Source organism: Bufo bufo, chromosome 1, assembly GCF_905171765.1.
Source record: "Bufo bufo chromosome 1, aBufBuf1.1, whole genome shotgun sequence".
Lineage (NCBI taxonomy): Eukaryota > Metazoa > Chordata > Amphibia > Anura > Bufonidae > Bufo > Bufo bufo.
This window is the reverse complement of record NC_053389.1, coordinates 470,319,179-470,343,666: the sequence shown is the minus strand read 5'-3', so window position 1 is coordinate 470,343,666 and position 24,488 is coordinate 470,319,179. Positions and strand designations below refer to the sequence as shown.

Sequence of the window (24,488 nt, the reverse complement as noted above, 5' to 3'; positions counted from 1 at the left end):
CAGTGGCACAGGGCCAACACCAGGTGTCAGGGTGCGGGGATTCCGTTCTGGCATTTGTGGATAGAGAGCATGTCCAGGACATCATGGAACCAGTTCTAATGTCTTTTTTCACTCTGGAGATGCTCCAATAAAATAATGCCGCCCACTCACACACTGCCCACCTTACACAACATGCTCTTTAGGGTATCCAGCCGCAACCATGGCCAGCTCAATCAACAGACGTCTCCTGTATCAAGAATATCTGTGACTGGATGGGGGCGACACATTTTCCCAGTATTAATGTGACCCTGCCTCAACTTATACCCTGCTGCAAAACCTAAAAATAAGGGGTGCACCACCACCTTTGTCAATCTCAGCTCGATCGCATTAGGGTTTCCATGTGTTCTTTTTTCATTTTCAGCTACTGTATTATAAAATAAATAATTACATGTAATGACTAATATTACAGTTAATTAGAATGTCAGACTATTTACTCTCAGGTTTATTCGGTGGTGTTCTTTAAATTAAGTAAAAAGAGGGTACTCAATGCATGAAGTGTCGTTTCCTTCTAGCAGCTCGTCCATGGGTTCAAAATGTCATGAAGAAAACATCTGTATGCAGTTTTTATACTTTTCTGATGTTTTCATGGGCTTTCTCCAGTCAGATCAGCTACCATTCAAAGCATATACCAAAGTATCCCTAGAGTTTTTGTATTATTGTTTATGTGTGTAAAAAGACCTTACAAAAAGATCTTTTTGGCCCTTGGCTTCACACTTTAGGTTGGCAGGAAGAATGCAGTCGGGCACAGGTGGAACTTCCAACAAAAGTACTGGTCTCATGTATTCCGCTCAGATTTTTTTTTTCCATGCTGAAAAAAGACATGTGGATTCCGCGTTGATTTTTTTTAAACGTGTATTTCAAAATCAGTTGTGTGAACTGGCCCTAAGGAAAACACTTTTCTTGTAGGGTGAGATCAAGGCTGTTTTCAACCCACTTACATGTGAACCAGAAAACTAGATTGTAAGGTTCCTCTGTTTACAGGGGAAGATGTGATTGTATACATGCCCAGCTGAACATGTTACTCTGTATATAAAATTAAGATGCTCATTAAATTAGTTAATGACATACAAAAAAGTAGAATTAATAATCTTTTTGCATGTCAACCTATATGTGCAGGGGCATATTTAAATGTGCGTTCCAGGGATAAATCGTGTTTCGCTGTTTCCCAGTTACATCAGCAGCAAACTGGAAGCAGCTGCTACATAACAGAAGGGATTGAAGTCCTGTTCAGTAGCCAATGTTCCCCATAGCTGTTAATTGAGCCTGTTATATAATATAGCCACCAGGTGGCAGCACACACTACAGAGTGGGATCTCACTTCTCTGAAGCAGCAGCTGCTTCCTGCCAGTACACATGAAGGGTAAATGCTGGTGTTTTTTCCTGTGCTTTTAGGGAAGAACAGTAAGTAGTGGTTATCATAATTAAAATGTAATTTTATTAATTTATGTTAAAACGGAAACAAAAAGTACCTATTATAACACAAAGTCCCATGTGTGCCTAAGTATGTATACCTTACTATTGGTTAAAGAAGGACCTAGCAGAGGCTGAAAATCTTTATCTACTGGTAGTTGGGATAAAACACTTGAATATGAGTGACTCCTTTAATAAAGCAAACTTAAAGGGGTTCTCTGGGTTCAGGGCTGAACCTGGATATGAGCTTTTCTTTATTCTTTTACTATATATGAGTGGAGCATCACAGTATTTCATTGGTCCGATGCTCCCCCTTGCCATGCTATATCATACAGTGCAAGGCTCTGTTTACTGCCGGTGATGTCCCGGGCTTCTCCTCTCTATGCTAAGTGTAGACTTACGCCTAGCAGTGGGCCCGGTGACATCACCAGCGCAGACGGCCAGTTAATAGGAGTAACAGGGGAATGTGAGTCTCAGATGCCACGATCAGCATGGAACGCGGCATTCAAGGGGTTAAATGGCCGGGGGAGGGTGGGGTCGATGTGATCGCCGCTCCCTGTCATGGCACCCGCTGCATACAATGGAAGGCAATTCGTAACAAATCAAATTCCTTGATGAAGTTTCGCTCCTCTCTAATTGAGATCTCAAAAAGATTCTTAAAACTCTGCTAGATCCCCCTCAACCTGTTACTAATTTATCATTAAAACAAAGAGTTAATTAAAGCACCATGACCACTTGGTCCATTTTTCTGCGGAGGGAGCGTGGCCTCCCTCAGCCTGGTAAAAACCCATAGCTGGCATAAATTTGACTCTGGCATATTAAGAAGTTTACACCTCTTAATAAATTAGGCGCATCAATCTTGATACATTCTCTGCTAAGTGTAATCAGTTAGGTAAGCTGTACATATATAAAAGGTTAACGTGAACATTTTAAGTGATTTCTGGTGCCCTGAGAGCCTGATATAATAGAGGGATATATAGTGATATACAGTTTTATATCATTTCTGAGTAGAAAGCAGAGTAAATCCTGACAGGACTCTTAGAGGAGACAATGAGAGTCCTGATGACCTCACCCACAAAGACTGATTGACAGCTCTCCCTATATCAGTGTGTATGCAGAAGGCTAGCGGTTACTGTTTTGTGTGTTGGCAGGTAACCAGGACTCTTACTTTCTTTTCTAGGAGTCCTGTAGGGATTTGCCCTGCTGTTTATTTATTTTTTCAGAATTCCTACTCCAAATAACATACGCCTATATATTACAGAGCTCAGTTTCTCTCCTTCAATTATATCTTGCTCTCTGATGAGACAGCAAAAGACACGCGGTGGGATCACTTCAACAGCATCTTAGATTATACATTATTTCCTATATTTTGTCTGTTTTATTTCATACCTTTGTGGAAAGCAGCTTTGTCAAATATAATTCCTTTACTTTAAACTTGTGTTTGCCTCTGTTTTCATGATTATGTAGTTCTATTTCCCCAGATTCAGGCATTTCCTTGAAAGAAAACAGTAAAACAATCTTTGATGTTAGTCTGCACATTTTTAGTACTAAAAGTAGAATAACAAAAATGGTTCTACATTCCACCTAAAGTTATTCCTGCAGATACAGAAATACTAGATTAAAGCGGTTGTGCTATGAAATCAAGTTATCCCCTATCCACAGGTCTTGGGCGCCTGTATGAATGGAGTGGCAAGTTGAGCAAGCATTCCGCCATTCCATTCATTATCTGTGGGACAGGCGGAGATTGCAAGTACAGCTGCTGCATTCAAACTGGTGCACAGGACCACTATTCTGGTGATCGTTGGGGGCCCCAGTGGGCAGACCTCCACTGATCCTGTGGATAGGTAAGGTTTCAACCACTCCCACCAAACAAGAACGATCAAGTTTACATGTGTAAAAAGGCGGGTAGCTTACTATGGGGTGTTATTTCTTACCAGTAATGTGATCATATTTTGAGTTTTGCAGCATTAAAAAAACACAAATTTTTTCTTTTTATATTAAAATGCACCCAAATATGATTTTGTGTGAACAGGTGTGACTGAATGAGCTCTTAAGGAGAAGCAAAGAACCACAATAGTATGACAAATACATCTACACCTATTTCAGTGCTGCCCCTGAACCGTGCAGTCCTATGCAGAGGGGCAGTTTGCTCTGTGGTTTGTCGTGCTTGTTCACTTTATAAAACGGATTGAAAATTATAGTTTATAGTGACTGAAGGAAACTTTTTTCATCTGTCATAAGTATATGAGAAAGTCATAATTTTGTTATTGCTATTACTGCAGCATGTAATGGTATCACTAGAGAAGCGTAGTTCATGTTTTATCCAGTATGGACAGGAGGGACAGTGTAAAATGTAAACTTTATTGATTTTAGTGTGTTTGGTGCAACAGGTTTGATATTGTGATCCGTACAGTAAACATCAATAAAACAGCCTAATTACATACAGAGGGCTGATAAGATAGGCAAACACTCATCTCCTTTTCTGTAAAAGAAAGACTCACCCCCATATGTGACAATCATAGAGCAAATTTGAGGAGGTGGGGGGGGATTGATAACATGCACAGAGGTCCATGTTGGGTGTCGTCTTTTTAAACGGAGTTTTTGAACTGTTGCTGCTATGCCCACCTCCTGAGGTTGACTATTCTACATATTCAAAGGTCTTAGGCTTCTTCACCATAAGAACTGTGAATCTGTGGAATAGTCTACCTCAGGAGGTGGTCACAGCAGCAACAGTGGACAGTTTAAAAAAGGTTTAGTTGAATTCTAAGATGTAAATAACATTAATGCTTATCAAAATGGGTAGAATTCTGGCTTCCCTTCCCTTAATTCACATCCCTACCCATACCGTGGTTTAAATTGATAGATGGATGTGTTTTTTCAGCTATACTATGTAACTATATCTTCATCAGAGGCTCCATCAGGATCTGTTGCAGCTTCTATAAAAAAGACTGGATTTTCCAGTGGAAACCACATTCCATCATAGTCAATGGGATCCATCTGTTGGCATTGATTTCGGTCATTTGGCAGAAACTCCATGTCATGATGCGGTGTTCTGGGAAGCGGGGATGGCCGGGGTGCGCTCTTGTCATCAGCACGCCCGGCGTCGCCCCGTTCCCATGACAACCACAATAGGGCCAAGCTGATCACTCGGCGCTCGGCTGCATCAGAACTCAGTAGTCATGTGACGCTGGCCACGTCACATGACTCCACCAGCGCTCTATTTAAACAGGCAATCTGCTGGCCATAGATTGCCTGTTATTTAGGTCCTTCCTGCATGATACTCACCTGGTTTGTTTGTTCCTGCTTGGGTTCCGATTTCCTGTCTGTCTCATCCTCTGGTCTTGGCATGCTCTCCAGGTTTGACTTCGGCTTGTCCTGACCATTTCTGCTCTCTTGGTTTTGATGCGGCCTGTTTGACCTTTCTGTTTATGTGTTGTTTGTCTTCCCTGCACTATCCTAGCTAAGGGTTTGTCGACCAGTTGTCCCTTGTCGCTAGGACTTGCGAGGCAAGTAGGCAGGGACAGGGGTGAGGGTGGAGTTCAGTGGTCACTACCCCACCCCCTGGGTGTGTGACACTCTATTCCTATTATTTTCACTGTTCTACTCCAATAATGGAGCAGTACAACGGTGGGACAATGTACAGTTACACAGTGAAAGGAGGATCTATACCACTCCTCCTCTGCCTTCAGCTTGTCAGCACTACCACCACTGTCTGTCCTCTCCTGCTCTTCCTGAGAACACAGCTGCCTGGAGAGGATTGTTCCACCTCACATATCTCAGGCTGTATAACAGCTAGAGATATGAGTCTTGCTTTTCCTGGATAGGACAGGTCATATTTTACTCTCAAAAGCCCATTTAAGTGGTGTGTCCCAATACTACTTGCATGACCTTTTACTTTTATAATTGTTGGACTATATATGAAATTATTACTGGAATACTTTTTGAAATTGTGCTTTACTGCTGTCAGTTCATCTTTCACAGTTATATTGTTGACATACACACTTTCTAGGTGCCTAGCTGGAGGTTTTACTGTAAGCCCAACCAGTATTTAAATGGTTTGAGCTGTTATTACCTTCACACTGCGAGAACTTTCTTGGTCATTAGTGGCAAATATTACAAAACAATACTATACCCAGAAAAAAACAATATGGGGCAATACAAGTAATTTTCCAAGATATAGGCAAATACATGGTGGTGTATGCTACTTTTCTGGCGTGTGTTAAAATAAAGATAGATCACTTTTTAGGGGTATTTACCCCTCTCCCATAGAATACAATAACCACATGTTTTTTCTTCTACATAAGAACATTGAAATCCGACATTCTGCAAACCTTTATTTTTTGGCCTAACATAACCACACATTATTAATAATATAATATATAACTAAATCTACTTACCAAATGACAATAATGGTCCCTGGAATATTCCATATCTGAACAAAAATACACAGAAGGTATTTAGGTAAATAGTGGTAGGTTGTGGTGGCTCACTAGCAAGTAGTTAAGGTATGGTGCTGCAAGCTCATATAGAGGGAATCACCCCACCCTCTCTTAAAGGCAAATGTAGTAATAGAGTAATGAGCGAGCACTCATACACTTGGCAACCAAATTGACATGTGCAGAAAATATTTATTATATCCCCATAAAATACAAGTAATAAAATTTATAAGAACAATGTAGCAATAATATACAACATTACAATCACATATATTGTGGTAGATATGATCAACACTATATTCATATGACTCAATAGTGTAGATAAATTCAATAATATATATCACACCAAGAAACTTCAAGTATATGCTGTTATTTGGGAAAGAGGGGGTATTATCTTCTAGCGCTCTATCCCAATTTGGGAAACTGAATGTCACTGAAAATGTTGTAGGTGTATTCACTGGGAGCGCAATATGTTCATAAAGTGTCCACAGGAATCCTGATAATGTGAAAAGTCTCTTATAGCATATCCTTTTAAGCTCGATATGAGCTTTGGATTGGAGAAAACTTTAAATCGATGTTTGGCTTACCGTCTAGCATCTGCTGTCTCCCTATTGCTTCAATGGAGCTTTAAATATTTGCCGGCTTATTCAGTCGCTCCATACAGCAAGCTGGTTTAAATTTCGCAGGAGTTCCAAAGATCGCAGGAGTTGCCACTCTGTTCCGCAATTTCCTTTGGTGCAGCTTTCGACGATAAGAATAGTTAATCCTTTACTGTAGAGATTTTCTTCTGTATGGCCATACAGTATTATCGGAGGCTTTTCAATGCAGGTACATCACTTGTTTCACCAACTCCTGCGATCTTTGGAACTCCTGCGAAATTTAAACCAGCTTGCTGTATGGAGCGACTGAATAAGCCGGCAAATATTTAAAGCTCCATTGAAGCAATAGGGAGACAGCAGACGCTAGACGGTAAGCCAAACATCGATTTAAAGTTTTCTCCAATCCAAAGCTCATATCGAGCTTAAAAGGATATGCTATAAGAGACTTTTCACATTATCAGGATTCCTGTGGACACTTTATGAACATATTGCGCTCCCAGTGAATACACCTACAACATTTTCAGTGACATTCAGTTTCCCAAATTGGGATAGAGCGCTAGAAGATAATACCCCCTCTTTCCCAAATAACAGCATATACTTGAAGTTTCTTGGTGTGATATATATTATTGAATTTATCGACACTATTGAGTTATATGAATATAGTGTTGATCATATCTACCACAATATATGTGATTGTAATGTTGTATATTATTGCTACATTGTTCTTATAAATTTTATTACTTGTATTTTATGGGGATATAATAAATATTTTCTGCACATGTCAATTTGGTTGCCAAGTGTATGAGTGCTCGCTCATTACTCTATTACTATATTTAGGTAAATGTTGAGAGGTTTATCATAGTTTGAATATGGATGACAGATTGCATATATGACATTTTCATCTTCATGATGTCTAAGGGTACTTTCACACTTGCGTTTTTCTTTTCCGGCACTGAGTTCCGTCAAAAGGGCTCAATCGGTTTTATCCCCATGCATTCTGAATGGAGAGCATTACGTTCAGGATGCATCAGGATGTCCTTAGTTTTTTTGGCTGGAGATAAAACCGTAGCATGTTGCGGTTTTATCTTTTGCCTGATCAGTCAAAATGACTGAACTGAAGACTTGCCTTTTTCATAGGAATGTATTAGTGCGAGATCCGGCATTCAAAATACCGGAATGCTGGATCCGTCCTTCCGGTCTGCGCATGCCGGATCCGTTTTGCCGGAAAGACGGATCCGGCATGTCAATGCATTTTTCTGACTGATCAGGCATTTTTAAGACTGATCAGGATCCTGATCAGTTGGCATACGTTTTGCTGGATCCAGCAGGCAGTTCCGGCGACGGAACTGCTTGCCAGATCAATCTGCCGCAAGTGTGAAAGTAGCCTTAAGCTATATGCTCAATTGCAATATATCACTGTAGTGCTGCCATCATATGCCAACATAACATGCACTGTGTGTATTCTCATTGATAAATTATGGAAGGTAAAATAATTTCCTAAATAAATTTCTAAATTTGTATCAACATGTTGGTGATCAGTTTAGAGGTGTTGCCCGAGATTAGCAAAAATTGAGGCACAGGCAACGAATGGTGTAAAATAACAAAATAAGCATGACTTACCTGCCAAATCTCCCACTGCTCCAGTACGATTCTAGTCCTCTCTGACAGTTTTTTGTTTACAGGGCTGCAGCTTTGATAGCATGTCAAAAGCATGTGGCCACTGCAGGCAATCACTGGTCTCACAGGCAGTCATTGATTGCAGCAGTCACATGTTGTTGTAAACCAGGGATGCTCAACCTGCGGCCCTCCAGCTGTTGTCAAACTACAACTCCCACCATGCCCTGCTGTAGGCTGATAGATGTTGGCTGTCCGAGAATGATGGGAGTTGTAGTTTTGCAACAGCTGGAGGGCCGCAGGTTTAGCATGCCTGTTGTAAACAAAAACCGATGGGAATTACTGGAACAGAAGCGCTTGAACTGCAAGCGATTCAACAGGTAAGAAATGCTTATTTTGATATTTTACACCTTTCACAGCTTGGGCCCCAATAAAAAAAAATCTAATCTCAATTAAAAAAGCTCATCTCAGACAACTCCTTTAACTTCACAGTTTGGAGTATACTAGCTTGGTCTGTAAGTATTGCTTGTATCAGGACATTCCAGAGGAAGTGACTATTGAGAAACCCAGTAATTTCCTCCACTTTGTGTTTTGTGCATAGCTGCAGCCGCTTATCGTGCTGCCATAGCCTGTTTGTAGGTCTGTGTCTGTGACTTCTGCTCTGTGGTCATATTGTGTCTGCCCTTTCTGCTGTCATGCAAAGTTTGCATTTAGTGTTTAGCTACTAGCTGTCCTTTTCCAATTTTCTTAGGCTAGATCATGTTAATCTCTAAACTTTGAAATGATAAAATGAATTGCATGAATAAATGAGAATTATCAAACTAATGCTAGGGCTGTAGGTAGCCTTTTTGTTGCCAGGGGTAAAAAATAAGATGGCGTTACACTTATGTCTTAGGCTACTTTCACTCTTGCATTTGGTGCGGATCTGTCACGCATCTGCACAGACGGATCCGTTCAGATAACACAACCGTCTGCATCGGTTCAGAACGGATCCGTTTGTATTATCTTTAACATAGCCAAGACAAATCCGTCTTGAACACCATTGAAGGTCAATGGAGGACGGATCCGTTTTCTATTGTGCCAGATTGTGTCATAGAAAATGGATCCGTCCCCATTGACTTACATTGTGTGCCTGGACGGATCCGTTTGGCTCAGTTTCGTCAGAAGAATACCAAAACGTTGCAAGCAGCGTTTTGGTGTCCGCCTCCAAAGCGGAATGGAGACTGAACGGAGGCAAACTGATGCATTCTGAGCTTATTTTCCATTCAGAATGCACTAGGGCAAAACTGATCCATTTTGGATTGCTTGTGAGAGCCCTGAATGGAAAGCCAAAACGCCAGTGTGAAAGTAGCCTTAATTGGGGTAGAGAAAGTGCAAAGATTGAGTGCGTATCTGTCAAAATGTTGCTCTGTGTACTTGTAGTCAGTGAACTTCCTCCTTTGCAGTTTTCACTTCATCACATTGGTTTATTGAAACGTTTCAACTGCTTGTCCTCTGCAACTGATACTTTTTTACATATATTATATTACTGGCTGCTTTGTCCCTTTCACAGGGAAAACTAAGGAGGAGCTGCCTAGTAGCTTATCTCTGCACTGGAGCTCAGACAAACTCATTTAAAGAGAGCGTGTCTCCTCGAAATGCAATGTATTCTGCGGGCAGCATATATATTATTAAAGAGCAGGGGGAGCTGAACAGATTGATATATAGTTTAGTGGGAACAATTCTGTGAAACTTGTAATTTATACATTTATATCTATCCCTGTATACACAATTACACATAGAATGCTCTCAATCACTGATAAGATGTCATCCCTGTACAGCTGTACATCAGTGACTGACAGCTATCTTTTTATGCACACGCACACAGAGAATGCTATCATTCTTTTCATAATCCTGCACTGTGTACATCTATCAGTTACTGACAGCTGTCTCTGTATACACACCCAGGGAATGCTATCAATCACAGATAACACCTCCCCATGTACAACTATCAGTGACTGACAAGCTATCTCTGTATACACACTTACATAGAGTATGCTATCAATAAGTGATAACACCTTCGCTGTGTACAACTATCAGTGAATAACAGCTATCTCTGTATACACACTTGCACAGAGAATACTATTAATCACTGATAATATGTCCCCGTATACAGCTATTGTAGTGTCCCACTACAGAAGGGTGGGCACTACACATTGTTCTCCACCTCCTGTGGAACATGGTCATGGTCAGTGGCGTAGGGATCGCCATAGCAACGGCTATGGGGCCCTACGTCCGACCGCATTAATTTTTTAATTATTTTTTTATTTTTTATTAACACACACAGACACTACACACAGGCAGCCAGGAGGTGGCGTAACTACCGGGGAAGCAGCTGCTTCGGGGCCCGACAGTTTATTTTCAAGTTAGTTAAATATATCGACGTCTTACTGTTCAGGGCCCCTTCACAGCAGCAGTCTTAATGTTCAGGCCCCCTCGCTAATGTGATCTAATCTTACTGTATTCTAAAGTCTCCTGATGTGTCTGGGATTCGAACCCACAACCTCCAATGTATCAGTGGCAAAGCATTAACCCTCACAGCCATAAAGGAGGCATTGCAACTGATTGAAAAAATTTGACACTTCTACTGTTCTAGCTGGCTAAGTGTACATCTCTACATATGACAGCTGCCCCAACACACCCAGCACTGCTATATCTCTATATGACAGCTATCCCAGCACACTCAGCTCTGCTATATCTCTATATATGAGCAGCTGTCATGTGTATATTTGTACACTTAGCCAGCTATAACGGTAGAAGTCTCATAATTTTTCAAACAGCAGCAAGGCTGCTCTTATGGTCTTGTGGTTAGATGCTTTTCCTCTGATACAGAAGGTCGTGGGTTCGAATCCCAGCAGAAACCTTTTCTGAAATACAAGCACTGACTCCATATATGGACATTCAGGGCGGGACACAGGAAGAGGCTGCATCGCATCGCTGACATGGAGGTAAGTAGAAGTGTTTATTTTATTTTTTTTAATACCCGACTGTTACTGCCATGGGGGGAGCGGGGGGCACTTGATACTGGCACATGGGGGGAGGGGGGTTGGTACCTGACCTGATACTGGCACCTGGGGGGGGGGTTGGCACCTGATACTGACTGGCACATGGGGGGGGGGAGGGGAAGGCACCTGATACTGTGGATGGCACTGTTTAGGGGAGGGGGATCTGTGTATGGCACTATTTAGGGGAGGGGGGATCTGTTGATGGCACTATTTAGGGGAGGGGGATCTGTGGATGGCACTGTTTAGGGGAGGGGGATCTGTGGATGGCACTGTTTAGGGGAGAGGGATCTGTGGATGGCACTGTTTAGGGGAGAGGGATCTGTGGATGGCACTATTTAGGGGAGGGGGATCTGTGGATGGCACTATTTAGGGGAGGGGGATCTGTTGATGGCACTATTTAGGGGAGGGAGATCTGTGGATGGCACTATTTAGGGGAGGGGGATCTGTGGGTGTCACTATTTAGGGGAGGGGGATCTGTTGATGGCACTATTTAGGGGAGGGGGATCTGTGGATGGCACTATTTAGGGGAGGGGGATCTGTGGACGGCACTGTTTAGGGGAGGGGGATCTGTGGACGGCACTGTTTAGGGGAGAGGGATCTGTGGATGGCACTGTTTAGGGGAGGGGGATCTGTGGACGGCACTGTTTAGGGGAGGGGGATCTGTGGATGGCACTATTTAGGGGAGGGGGCTCTGTGGATGGCACTATTTAGGGGAGAGGGATCTGTGGATGGCACTGTTTAGGGGAGGGGGGATCTGTTGATGGCACTGTTTAGGGGAGGGGGGATCTGTTGATGGCACTGTTTAGGGGAGGAGGATCTGTGGATGGCACTGTTTAGGGGAGAGGGATCTGTGGATGGCACTATTTAGGGGAGGGGGATCTGTGGATGGCACTATTTAGGGGGAGGGGGATCTGTGGATGGCACTATTTAGGGGAGGGGATCTGTGGATGGCACTATTTAGGGGAGAGGGATCTGTGGATGGCACTATTTAGGGGAGGGGGATCTGTGGACAGCACTGTTTAGGGGAGGGGGATCTGTGGATGGCACTATTTAGGGGAGGGGGCTCTGTGGATGGCACTATTTAGGGGAGAGGGATCTGTGGATGGCACTGTTTAGGGGAGGGGGGATCTGTTGATGGCACTGTTTAGGGGAGGGGGGATCTGTTGATGGCACTGTTTAGGGGAGGAGGATCTGTGGATGGCACTGTTTAGGGGAGAGGGATCTGTGGATGGCACTATTTAGGGGAGGGGGATCTGTGGATGGCACTATTTAGGGGGAGGGGGATCTGTGGATGGCACTATTTAGGGGAGGGGATCTGTGGATGGCACTATTTAGGGGAGAGGGATCTGTGGATGGCACTATTTAGGGGAGGGGGATCTGTGGATGGCACTATTTAGGGGAGGGGGATCTGTGGATGGCACTATTTAGGGGAGGGGGATCTGTTGATGGCACTATTTAGGGGAGGGAGATCTGTGGATGGCACTATTTAGGGGAGGGGGATCTGTGGATGGCACTATTTAGGGGAGGGGGATCTGTGGATGGCACGGGGGGGGGCAATAATTTTTTTTTGCTATGATGCCCATGCATTTCTAGCTACGGTCATAGTATTTTATATTGTATTGTAATGTGTATTTTTATATTGTCTCCTGTGTACCAGGCCTGTTAGGGGTGTAGTTCCTCCTCCTAGGCAGTAGAGGGAGCTAGGGAACCCCCTAGTATATATAGTCAGGTCCAGACCAGAGAGAGGGTGTGTGTGGTCAGAAGCCAAGATTGACTCCAGCCAGGCAGGAGCTGAAAAGCAGCTTCTGACATGCAGCTAGATAGCCCAGGCTCCTAGCTTGCCACCAGGGGAAGAAGTTACCTCCGAGGACATAATTAGCACCTTAAGAAGTACAGAGCAGAGCCATTTCATCCAGCCAAATAGAAAGCTGAAGGGCAGAAGGATATTTACAGCAAGAAGATATATACCAGAGGAAGTTTTCCCTACCCAAGGATAAAGCCAGCAATAGGGCATACGGGCCTTGGTGAAAGCCAGACAGGATCTGAGGAAAAGTGCAGCCTGATCTGTAAGTGTTTTTCCCTCTGAGTATCTTGCAAAGACTTTGCCTGCCATTTATGTCAAGCCTGCCTGTATTCAACATTATGCATATGGAACTAACTGAGGACTGTATATAGTTGAACTGTTCAGTAAAAAGAAGTTCTGGTTCACTGCAACTTTGTGTACCTCAATTATTCCTACAACAAATCTGTGTGCCACCGTTACCGGCACTGGCGTCACGAACTATAAGGGATCTTGCCACAAGCACACTAAACCTACCCAGGGCACCTCACCTACCACCTGGCCTGGTCCCTATACACAGAAAGTGCCCCAGAGGATCCATGTGCCAGCCTCTCCATCACTGCTGTACGCCTGCCCAGGGTATATAAAAACTGTGAGTACCAAGAGCAACCCTCGGTTTGTTAACTACCCCTGTGACCTTACATTCGCTCACCCTGCAGGACTGGCGCACTGCACTATCAGTGACTGACCTTATGCAGGGAATGCTATCAATCACTGAAAAGATATCTCCTGTGTGCAGCTATCAGTGATCGACAGATATCTTTCTATACATACGCACACAGAGAATGCGATCAATCACAGATAACACTTCCCCATGTACAACTATCAGTGACTGACAGCTATCTCTGTATACACACTTACACAGAGAATGCTATCAATCACTGATAGCACCTCCCCTGTGTACAACTATCAGTGACTAACAGCTATCTCTGTATACATATGGGGGAGATTTATCAAGACTAGGGATTTCTGCACCTGTCTTGATATCCCCTGTGCTGCTGGAGGATGCTCCAAATTTATGATGAGGTGCATGCCCCATCATAAATTAGGCACATCCTCCTGCAGTCTGTGCGCCTAACCAGAAATTTACGACAGCTCAGGGCCGCTGTTACTCTTTCCCACCCTAGCCACGCCCCATTTTCAAAAAAAGGTGAGGGCGGCGAAAAAAGGGAGATGCGACCATTTTTTAAAACGTCACCGTTAAAAAAAAGTCACAGTTGTGACTTTTTAACTCCACTTTTTAAGCACACAGGGAATGATAAATCTCCCCCATAGAATGATATCAATCACTGATAACACCTCACCTGTATACAACTATCAGTGAGTGACAGCTATCTATGTATATACAGTACACACTTACACAGAGAATGCTATCAATCACTGATAACACCTTCCCTGTGTGCAACTATCAATGACTGACAGCAATCTATGTATACACACTTACAAGGTGTCCATGGCCTTTAACTTTTTTTTTTTAACAAAGAATGGAGTGGCACTGTTCTTTTACCATGGTGTGGTCAATTAGGTACAGAACTCCAGACTTGAATTTCCTACTACAATATTTTGTTTCACTGTTGTCAGGGGCGATGCTAGGGTCTGAAGACATCCAGGGCATGAGCCCCAGTGAAGCCACGCCCCCACCCCATGAAGCCATGCCCTCATCACCACCGGGGGGGGGGGGGGGGCTTCACAGTAGTTATTAACCCCTTTCAGCAGTCCCCCTTCAGTGAATAGAGGACTGCTGAAAGGGGTTAATAACTACAGTGAAGGGCCTAGCCGTCTGGGCAACCCCACAGATCATCCTAACCTATGGTCAGCCTAATTTAAAATTTAGCAAACTCCCCAACTATAAACTAATCACAGATTGTGCTGCAGGGATGCCAGAATCAGTTGTAATCTGTGAAGGAACCCATCAACAAGTGTCGGAAGTTGGAACCCATCAACTCCCCTTGTACTTGCAGGCTGCGCGGGCATGAGTTCAGAATTTCAGTCACTTCGGTCCGCAATTCTGTTATGCGACGTGTGATCCTGCGAGACCCGTGACCTCTCGCGGGATCATGCGCCGCAGAACAGAATTGCGGACCGAAGTGACTGAAATTCTGAACTCATGCTCGCTCAGCCTGCAAGTAGCAGAACAAGTACAAGAGGGGTTGGAGGATATTATCTGTGGGATTACCCAGACGGCTATTAATAGCTTAATAAAATAAAATAAAAATCCCACCAGCATAAACATTCAGGGCACGGGACAAAACATCCGGGGCTCCAGCCCCAAATGTTTTGACCTAACGACGCCCCTGACTGTTGTACTGATATTCTGTGGTATCAATCTTTCTTCTGTTTGTTTCCTTACATAAATCCTTCCTGCCATAAATTTCATTTGAGATTTTCAACAAGCACACTTACAGCAACATAGACAATGCCTTCGGAAAGTCTTCAGACCCTTTCACATTTTGTTATATCACGACTTTGTGCTAAAATAAAACTAAATTTAACAACAAAGTTAAAAAAAGAATGTAAAAAATCTTTGCTACCGGTAATTTATTGAAAAGGAAAAACTAAAATATTGAACTGACGTAAGTATTCAGGACCTTTACTCAGTATTTAGTTGAAGCTTCTTTGACAGTGATTACAGCTCCCAGTCTATTTGGGTATGATGCCACAAGGTTTGCACACCTGGAATTGGTGATTTTCTGCCATCCTTTTCTGCAGATCCTCACAAACCCTGTCAGGTTGGATGGGGACCTTCAGTGGAAAGCCATTTCAAGGTCTCTCCAGAGACGCTCAATTGGGTTCAAGTCAGAGCTCTGGCTGGGCCACTCACAGGACATTCACAGAGTTGTCTCTAAGCAGCTCCTATGTTGTCTTGGCTGTGTGTTTAGGGTCATTATCTTTTCGGAAGCTTACAGTCTGAGGTCCAGAGCACTCTGGATTAGGTTTTCCTTAAGAATATTGATCAGTCTCTATGTCCCAGTGACTGAAAAACATCCCCCCAGCATGATGCTGCCACCACCATGTATCACTGTAGGGATGGTATTGGGGAGGCGATGAGCAGTTTCTGGCTTCCTCCAAAACGCTTAGAATTGAGGCCAAAAAATGTCAATCTTGATTTCATCAGACCAGAGGATCTTCTCTCTCAGTCAGAGTCCTTTAGGTGCAAATTTCAGGCAGCGTTCAAGTGTCTTTTACTGAGGAGTAGTTTATTTTGGCCACTGTGCCATAAAGCTCAGATTGGTGGAGTGCTGCAGTAATGGTTGACCTTCTGGAAGTTTCTCTCATCTGCAAGATTTTTTGGAGCTCAGCCAGAGTGACCATAGGGTTCTTGGTCACTGTTCTTACCAAGGCCCTTCTCTCCTGATTACTTAGTTTGGTGGGGTGGCCAGCTCTACGAAAAGTCCTGGTTATTCAAAACTTCTTCAATTTAAGAATTATGGAGGCCACTGTGAACTTTCAGTGCAGCAGAATTTTTTTTTATACCCTTCTACAGATCTGTGCCATTTCAAGAGAAATGGCAAAAAAGTCCAAATGGATCCAGCGAGTAAAATCAATGATTCTTTATTTCTTCATAAAAAAATTATGTATAAACAAGTAAACCCCCTGCATAAAATCAATGCGTTTCAACCATAAAACAGGTCTTCATGGATTTATAGTATAAAGTATTCAGATACAGGCATAAACTACTTTTTAAGCAAAAAAAGGGGGAATAAAATCTATTGAAAATGTTAAAGAAAGCCCGCAGTACAGGTGTAGGGTAAAATGTAGATAATATTAACTCTTGAAGTCAATGCCTGTGGCTGAAGACTGACTTGCACTAAAAAAGAGTAAATAATATAATGACACGATGTAGAATAATGTAGGAATGAGAAACAATCGTATATTAATAATGTAATAAAATATCTATATGATAATTCATTCCATAAGGGTGAGCTGTGTTTAAGGTAAAAATCCAGAAAGCTTCTCTCTCCAATAATAATTTTTTGAAGCTGCCCCCTCGCTTGTATAATTTTACTTTTTCTATACCAATTAAACTAAGGGACGCAACCTTACTATTATGTTGTTCCAAAAAGTGTTTAGATGCGCCAGAGATGTTACGATTTTTATTTTTGTTGGTGATAGCATTCATCTGCTCAAGAAAACGCACCTTCAGTTTTCTGGTTGTACTGCCTATGTAAGCTAAAGTGCATAGTGTGCACATGATCATATATATGATGCCTTTTGTGTTGCAGTTATATGCCTGTATCTGAATACTTTATACTATGAATCTATGAAGAAGACCTGTTTTATGGTTGAAACAAGTTGATTTTATGCAGGAGGATTACTTGTTTATACATTGCTGGGCTTTGTTCTATTTACAAAGTTCAAGAGAAATGCAAGATCCCCAGAACTACATTTCAAGTGTCATAGCAAAGAGTCTGAATGCTTATATCCGTGCAAAATTTTAGTTTACCTCATTAATAATTTATTAACAATTTCTAAAATTCTGTTTTCTGTTTCTCATTATGGGGTATTGAGTGCAGATTGGGAAAACTAGATTTTTATTTTTTACTTTAGCAAAAGGCCGTAACATAAACATGAAAAAGTGAACCGGTCTGAAGACTTTTCAAATGCATTGTAAGGCGTCCTGCACACAAATGTATTCGCTCCGTTCCGTGCATTGGGCACTGCAATTTGCGGTCCCCAATGCACGGGCAACGTTAGTGTGGCCGCCAGGACGGATCCAGACCCATTCAACTTGAATGGGTCGGCATCCGTCCGTTCCACAAAAAAAGATAGAGCAAGTTCTATCTTTTTGCGGAACGGAAGTACGGGATGGAACCCCACGGAAGCACTCCGTAGAGCTTCTGAAGTGTTCCGTCCCGTGCTTCCGTTCCGTATCTCCGGATTTGCGGACTCAAGTCAATGGGTCCGCATCCGAAATGCGGAATGCACACGGAACGGTGCCCATGTATTGTGTCTTCCGCAAATGCGGTCCGCAATACGGCAACGGGACACCTACGGTCGTGTGCAGGAGGCCTGAGGCTGAAAACACTAATAAAGGAACAAAGAATTTATTCTCAAGAATCAGTCCACCGCAGTCTGAAAGATGTACAGTAATTATTACGTTACCTGGTAGGTCACCATTTTTTTTCACAATGAGTTTAATTGTTGCACCATTATCAATCTAGAAAAAATTGTCAAGATCATGAACAATTAATTATTCAACAGTGGTAATGTAAAATTTTTTACTGATTTTATTCTATATAACTGGAGTTTGATTGCAGTAAGGTCAACTTCACAAGAACATATTACAGGTCCATGCAATATATTTTTGAGGAAACGGTTTCCTAATCTCACAGGACAGGATCTCAACCAACATCTCTACTGTTCTATAGAGTGAACCTAGGATTATGTCCCTAACTGCATAATGTAAATAAAATGAAAACATAATTTCAGGAATATAATAATGTATAATTATATTCCTAGTAATGTATTGGAAATCGGGGACATAACAGCAGTCGGACCTGCCCAGCAATCAGTCACATATCATTCTATGTAGGTGCATTTACATGTAGAGATTATTTATAAAAATAGAGCAAAATCTACCAATGATGAGCAACCGAACAGTTGCTTCATATAGAGTGAGTGAGAGAAAAATAAGATACATAATGATTGTTCTTGTTTATACAGTAGATTATTCACACATACTAATGTACTTTTTTGGGTTTATTGAATATAAATTGGCCAAACAGTTGCATAATTTCAGAATGTATCTTTATAAGTGTCAGTGCCCCTTTTTGTATTACAGAGCTCCATAGCTGGTTCTTCCATTCAAGTAACATTAAAATGACTACCTGCAACCATCACTATGGGGAGCTCATACCATAAAACTGTACATAGCAATAATAAATCAAGCTTCAGTAGTCACTTAAAGGCCTCTTGCACACGAATATTTTTTTTCTGTTTCTGTTCCGTTTTTTGCAGTCCGTATATGGAACCATTAATTTTAATGGATCCGCAAAAAAAAAAAAAGGAAGGTACTCAGTATGCCTTCCGTTTCCGTATTTCCGTTCAAACATAGAACATGTCCTATTATTGTCCGCATAATGGACGAGGATAGTACTGTTCTATTAGGGGCAAGATGCTCCGTTCCACAAAAAACAGAATGCACACGGATGTCATCCATATTTTTTTGCGAATCCGTTTTTTGCAGACCGCAAAATACTAAAAAAAGACATACGGTCGTGTGCAAGAGGCCAAACTCTAATGTTGTACAGAGAAAACAATAGCAACTGTGACAACAGTGGTTAGACAGAGGGATGGGCCCTTTTATAAAAATATAAAAATATTTTCCCCATAGGGAAAATGGCAAAACAGGAAAAAACGTACAAATGGCAGATTATTTTAGTCGCTTCACTTGCCACAGAAAAATAAATAGAAAATTGATCAAAAAGTCGTACACACCCCAGAATGGAATCAATGAAAAGTACAGATGGTTCTTATAAAAATGGCACACAGCTCCATACCTACAAAAAAGTTACAGGGTCAAAATATGGTACGAAAAAATAAAACTGATTTTTTTTCTAGTTTTTTTTTCAAGATTCTTTCTGACCTGGAGGATGAAAGTAACTGGTCCCACTACATCATATATGATATGAAATGGTGGTATTGGAAAGTACAATTTGTCCCGCAAAAAACAAGCCCTCATGTGAACAGAAAAATTTAAAAAGGTTTGGCTCTGGGAAGGCAGGGAGCGCAAAACGAAAATGCAAAAACAAAAAAACTCCAGGGTAAAAAGGGTTAAAAACATTTAAAAATAGGAATCCGAAGTCGGCTTTGGTACTGACGGGTACCTAGGTACTGAAACAGACTTTGGATTCCTATTTTAAAATGTTTTTAAATACACAGATAGGAATACCGAAGTCATTTACCAAAGTCTCATGCAACTTTTTCCTAAACGGAGCACATATATTTTAATGCTGTACACGGAAACTGCAAAAAAGTTTTTTAACAAATCGACTTCGGATCTATGATCTGAAGCTCGATTTGCTCAACCCTAGTGACAGCCAGTGTGCACTGAAAATACTTGTATTGTCTCCCTGCAAGTGCATGTGACCCCATCCGGAAGTTTACAAGCCGGGGGCTGGAAGGAGCACAGACCGGCCCACAGCTCTGAAATGGACTGGAGGGGAAATAAGTGATTGCATTTCTGCTTTGTTACAGTACAGTACTGGCCAAGTTATCCCTTTAACGGGTTAAACAAATGTTGATACTATTTATGCCAGTTATTTTTTATATGGCCCTTCAGTTTGTACCACTTTAAATGAATTTGTTGAAAACAGTGACTTAGAAGTGACCTTTTTGTATATAATTACCTGATAATGTTTTATGGTGTTTAACTTTTTAATGTTACCGTCCATCACTACATTAGAAGAATCTATGTCTGAGAGCTCCTTAAATGTCTGACCGTGGTGAAGCTCTGGTAATAGAAGTGAAACAAAGTTACAGAAAAACTACAGAAGTGTTACCATTCTTTTATAGTTAGATTTTGTACAAATAAAGTATAGAGCATTAGCAGACTAAGGCCTCTTTCACACTACCGTCTTTTTTTTCCGTTTTGCGGGCCGTTTTTTGCGTTCCGTATGCGGTCCGTATACGGAACCATTCATTTCAATGGGTCCACAAAAAAAACGGAATGTACTCCGTATGCATTCTGTTTCCGTATTTCCGTTTTTCCGTTCCGTTGAAAGATAGAACATGTCCTATTATTGCCCGCAAATCACGTTCCGTGACTCCATTCAAGTCAATGGGTCTGCAAAAAAGACGGAACACATACTGAAATGCATCCGTATGTCTTCCGTATCCGTTCCGTTTTTGCGGAACCATCTATTGAAAATTTTATGTCCAGCCCAATTTTTTCTATGTAATTACTGTATACTGTATAGGCCATACGGAAAAACGGAACGGAAAAACGGAATGGAATGGAAATGAAAACACAACGGAAACAAAAAACGGAACAATGGATCCGTGAAAAACGGACCGCAAAACACTGAAATAGCCGTAGTGTGAAAGAGGCCTTAGGCCGAGTTCACACGAACGTGTGTGACCCGTGCTGCGGCCCGCAAATTGCGGGCCGCAATGCACGATCGCCGGCCGTAGGTCAGCCGCATCGGATCGCGGACCCATTCACTTTAATGGGTCCGCGATCCGGCCGTTCCGCAAAAAGATTGGTCATGTTCTATCTTTTTTCGGAATGGAAGTACGGGACGCAACCCCACAGAAGCACTCCGTAGTGCTTCTGAGGGGTCCCGTTCCGTGCTCAAGAAGGAGCTCAAGTTCTCGCGAACTTGACCGAGCTTGTCTGTCTCGTGAGAACTTGAGCTCCTTCTCCCTGGCTAAGAGCGGGGCGCTGCGATTGGATGCGCTTGCTGCCAGGGAGAAGATAACCGCGCCCAGCAGAACAAATGTCAACGCCTACTATAACCAAGTAAGCCTCATTTGCATATGAGGCGACAAAACAAACGGGCAGCACAGCGGGCGAACTGGGGGTTCTTTTAAAAAAATAAAGGGTCCGGACATCAGTGGCAGCAGCCCGATAAGGTAGTATAAGAATTGCACACACTTTTTTCTGATGAAAGGTCCTCTTTAAAGAGGGCTTGTCATCTCTCTGGTTTATTCTAGTAAACAATTGTATCATCCATAAAATTTCAACTCTGGAGACTTGTTACAGAAGCGGATGCAAATCCGCTGTGCCACTGAACTGACTGGCTTAGGGCTACTCCTAAGGAAGTTATCCTGGCAGCCAGAATGTAGTCTTCCCTGCAGGGAAACCACCAAGTGTCCACCTCCTGAAGTAGTTTCAGTACATGGGCAGACAAACAAGACAATTGTGGACCTTTGCAGGAAACTAGCTAACTAGAATCTATTGTTCAAGCACCTTCTTTTGCAATTACTTACAATTACTTCTTGCACATATTTTGCAATTACTTTCATGGTTACTCCATGAAAAATAAAAACAGTAAAACAGTAAAAATATTTTCAAAATTTATCAAATCATTTAAATCCATCCCTTAGCTATTGTATATTAAGAGCAAAAATGATTGAGTTGTGTAAAGGAAATATCATGGTTGCCTTAACTGAGACAGTGCTAAACTCTTAATACAAACATATCTTGAGATCTTACCTAAACCAATATCACAAAGTGGATGTTCAAAACAATATCCTTTATTAATCTTGAAAGATTGAAGAATTTTTTCTTTCACTTGTCCAATTGTATCACAATCTAAAACTGTTACTATAAGATATTGACTGGTATCTTCGTCTTCGTGTTCTGATGTTTTTGGAAAATGGACATTTAGCTCCTAAAACAACAATAAACTGCATCATTCATTTATAGCAACTGATGTGATATTGATGTCATAATTGCATTATATTTCTAAACTATAAAAGCTACAATTTCTGGGGAAATTGTGTGAAGTGTTCTTGCCTTCACCAGTAGTCTACAACTGGAGTGGGCGGAGTAACTGGGTGGAGTGGCTTGAGTAACTGTTGTGTGGTTGTAGTGGCTGGAGTAACTGTGGAAAGGTTGGACTGGGCAGAGTAACTGTGTGGAGTGTTTGGAGTGAGTAAAGATAGTAAACATTACACTAACCAATTGATTGATCAAATTTAAAAAGTGCACATGGCAAGCTTGATAGAGTGAGAAATGCATTTCAACTTTTATTTATATAGCATATTTAATTGCAATGTTGTTGCCCAAAGTGCTTCACAGTTAAATTAAAACATAAATTTATAAAAACATTAGCAGCTGATTTGTGTAGGTGGGCTTGAAAATGAGGGAGTGGTGGCAGTTTAGAAATCATGTCCTGATTTTTCAGCTCACACTCTAGCTTTTGTCACTCTGCTGGCTGCTCACACACCTGGGTTGCTATGGCAACTCACTCTACAGCAAGGGCAGAGAAGAGCAGTTAAAAACAAACTGCTCCAACTTGCTCACTTCACTGGTGGTTGCCATCTTCAAACGGTTGTAGTGTAAAAATATAAATCCTACAGCGAAGAGCTTTATATTGTGATAATCACAAGACCGAGACCTACATTTTGATGCATAGTATGTCTCTGAAATATTAAAAATGAAGGCACAGTCGCAGTCTCTTCAAATTTGAGGTGGCTAGAGTGGAGTTTCAATGAATGTCAATAGGCCGCGTGAGTTGCAAACAAATGGTCATATTGTGAAAACGATCAGGACTATGGCTTAGCCGTGGACATTTTTAGTGGCAGCAGGGATAGCTGAACGTTTTGATATAAGATTTGTATAGGTGGGAGGGAGTTTATAAATCATGTCCTGATTTTTCAGCTCCCACTCTAGCTTTTGTCAGCTCCCACTCTAGTTTTGAACATTCCGCCATTCATTCCTATGGGACCAATTTCGCCACAAAAACGCTGATATTTCGTGAACCATTCGGCAAAACGTTCCACAAAGTAATAGCACACGAATCGGGAACAATCTGCATGTTTTGGTATATTACTGTCTATGTAGTGTAAAAACTGTGGGAGGAGTTAGGGTGGTAAATTTGGCTATAGTAATAAGAATATATATGTGAGATAACAGTAAGTGGTCTTGCCATGCAAGAGCACTTAATCATAATTTTTTTTTGTCAGAACCATACACAACAAATAAGGGGCTATTCACAGTGTTCTCCTCTCATGTCGTCAGGCCACATGGTTCAAGTGGCAACTTCCTGGCCTCCGTTAAGCACATGGAATCTCTCAACCCCGTCGATCAGAATTACATTACTATAGGTTTGGCTCTAGGTTGAGAAACATTTCCAGTGGATAACAGTTGTCCCTAGGGTATATGTATCTATAAAGCATGTCTGTGCTTTGTGAATCTATGCTTACCATTTTTTTTATAAAGCCATAAAATATGTATACTACTTCTATAATTCTAGGAGATGATTGTTGACTTCAGGAAGGGGAATAGAATGCACACAACATTAAGCTTTGATGGGACATTGGTGGAAAGGGTGAGCAGTTTTAGAGGGGTTGTCTCACTTCAGCAAATGTTATTTATCATCTAGAGAAAGTTAATACAAGGCACTTACTAATGTATTGTGATTGTCCATATTGCCTTCTTTGCTGGCTTGACTCATTTTTCCATCACACTATACACTGTTGATATCCAGGGAATACGAACAAATGCAATTCAGCAGCAGTGGCCGCGCTTGAATACTCTGGTGACCGGCGATTTTCTTACAGTGCTCAAGCACAATCACCGCTGTTGGATTGCAGGGTAGTCATAACCTCTGGATATGAACAGTGTATAATGCAATGAAAAAATGAATCAAGAAAGCAAAGGAGCCAATATGGACAATCACAATACATTAGTAAGGGGCTTGTATTAATTTTGGCTACATGATAAATGCCATTTGCTAAAGTTAGACAACCTCTATAAGTTACTTGGTGTCCAAACAGTTGAGGATCTTACTTGGTCACTTCTTACATCACACATTGTAAAAAAAAAAGCCCAACAACG

General features: G+C 41.8%; 1 protein-coding gene across 1 annotated transcript in view; it reads right to left on the bottom strand.

Moving 5' to 3' along the window:
• The window catches only part of PLXNC1 (plexin C1), a 168,387-nt gene that overhangs the window by 18,342 nt on the left and 125,557 nt on the right, over window positions 1-24,488 (bottom strand). The window contains exons 22-26 of the mRNA XM_040408849.1: window positions 22,140-22,317; window positions 20,332-20,435; window positions 18,086-18,140; window positions 5,847-5,881; window positions 2,839-2,943 (exon numbers count right to left, since the gene is read on the bottom strand). Of these exons, the coding sequence (XP_040264783.1) occupies window positions 2,839-2,943; window positions 5,847-5,881; window positions 18,086-18,140; window positions 20,332-20,435; window positions 22,140-22,317 (477 nt within the window). The remainder of the gene's footprint in view (window positions 1-2,838; window positions 2,944-5,846; window positions 5,882-18,085; window positions 18,141-20,331; window positions 20,436-22,139; window positions 22,318-24,488) is intronic.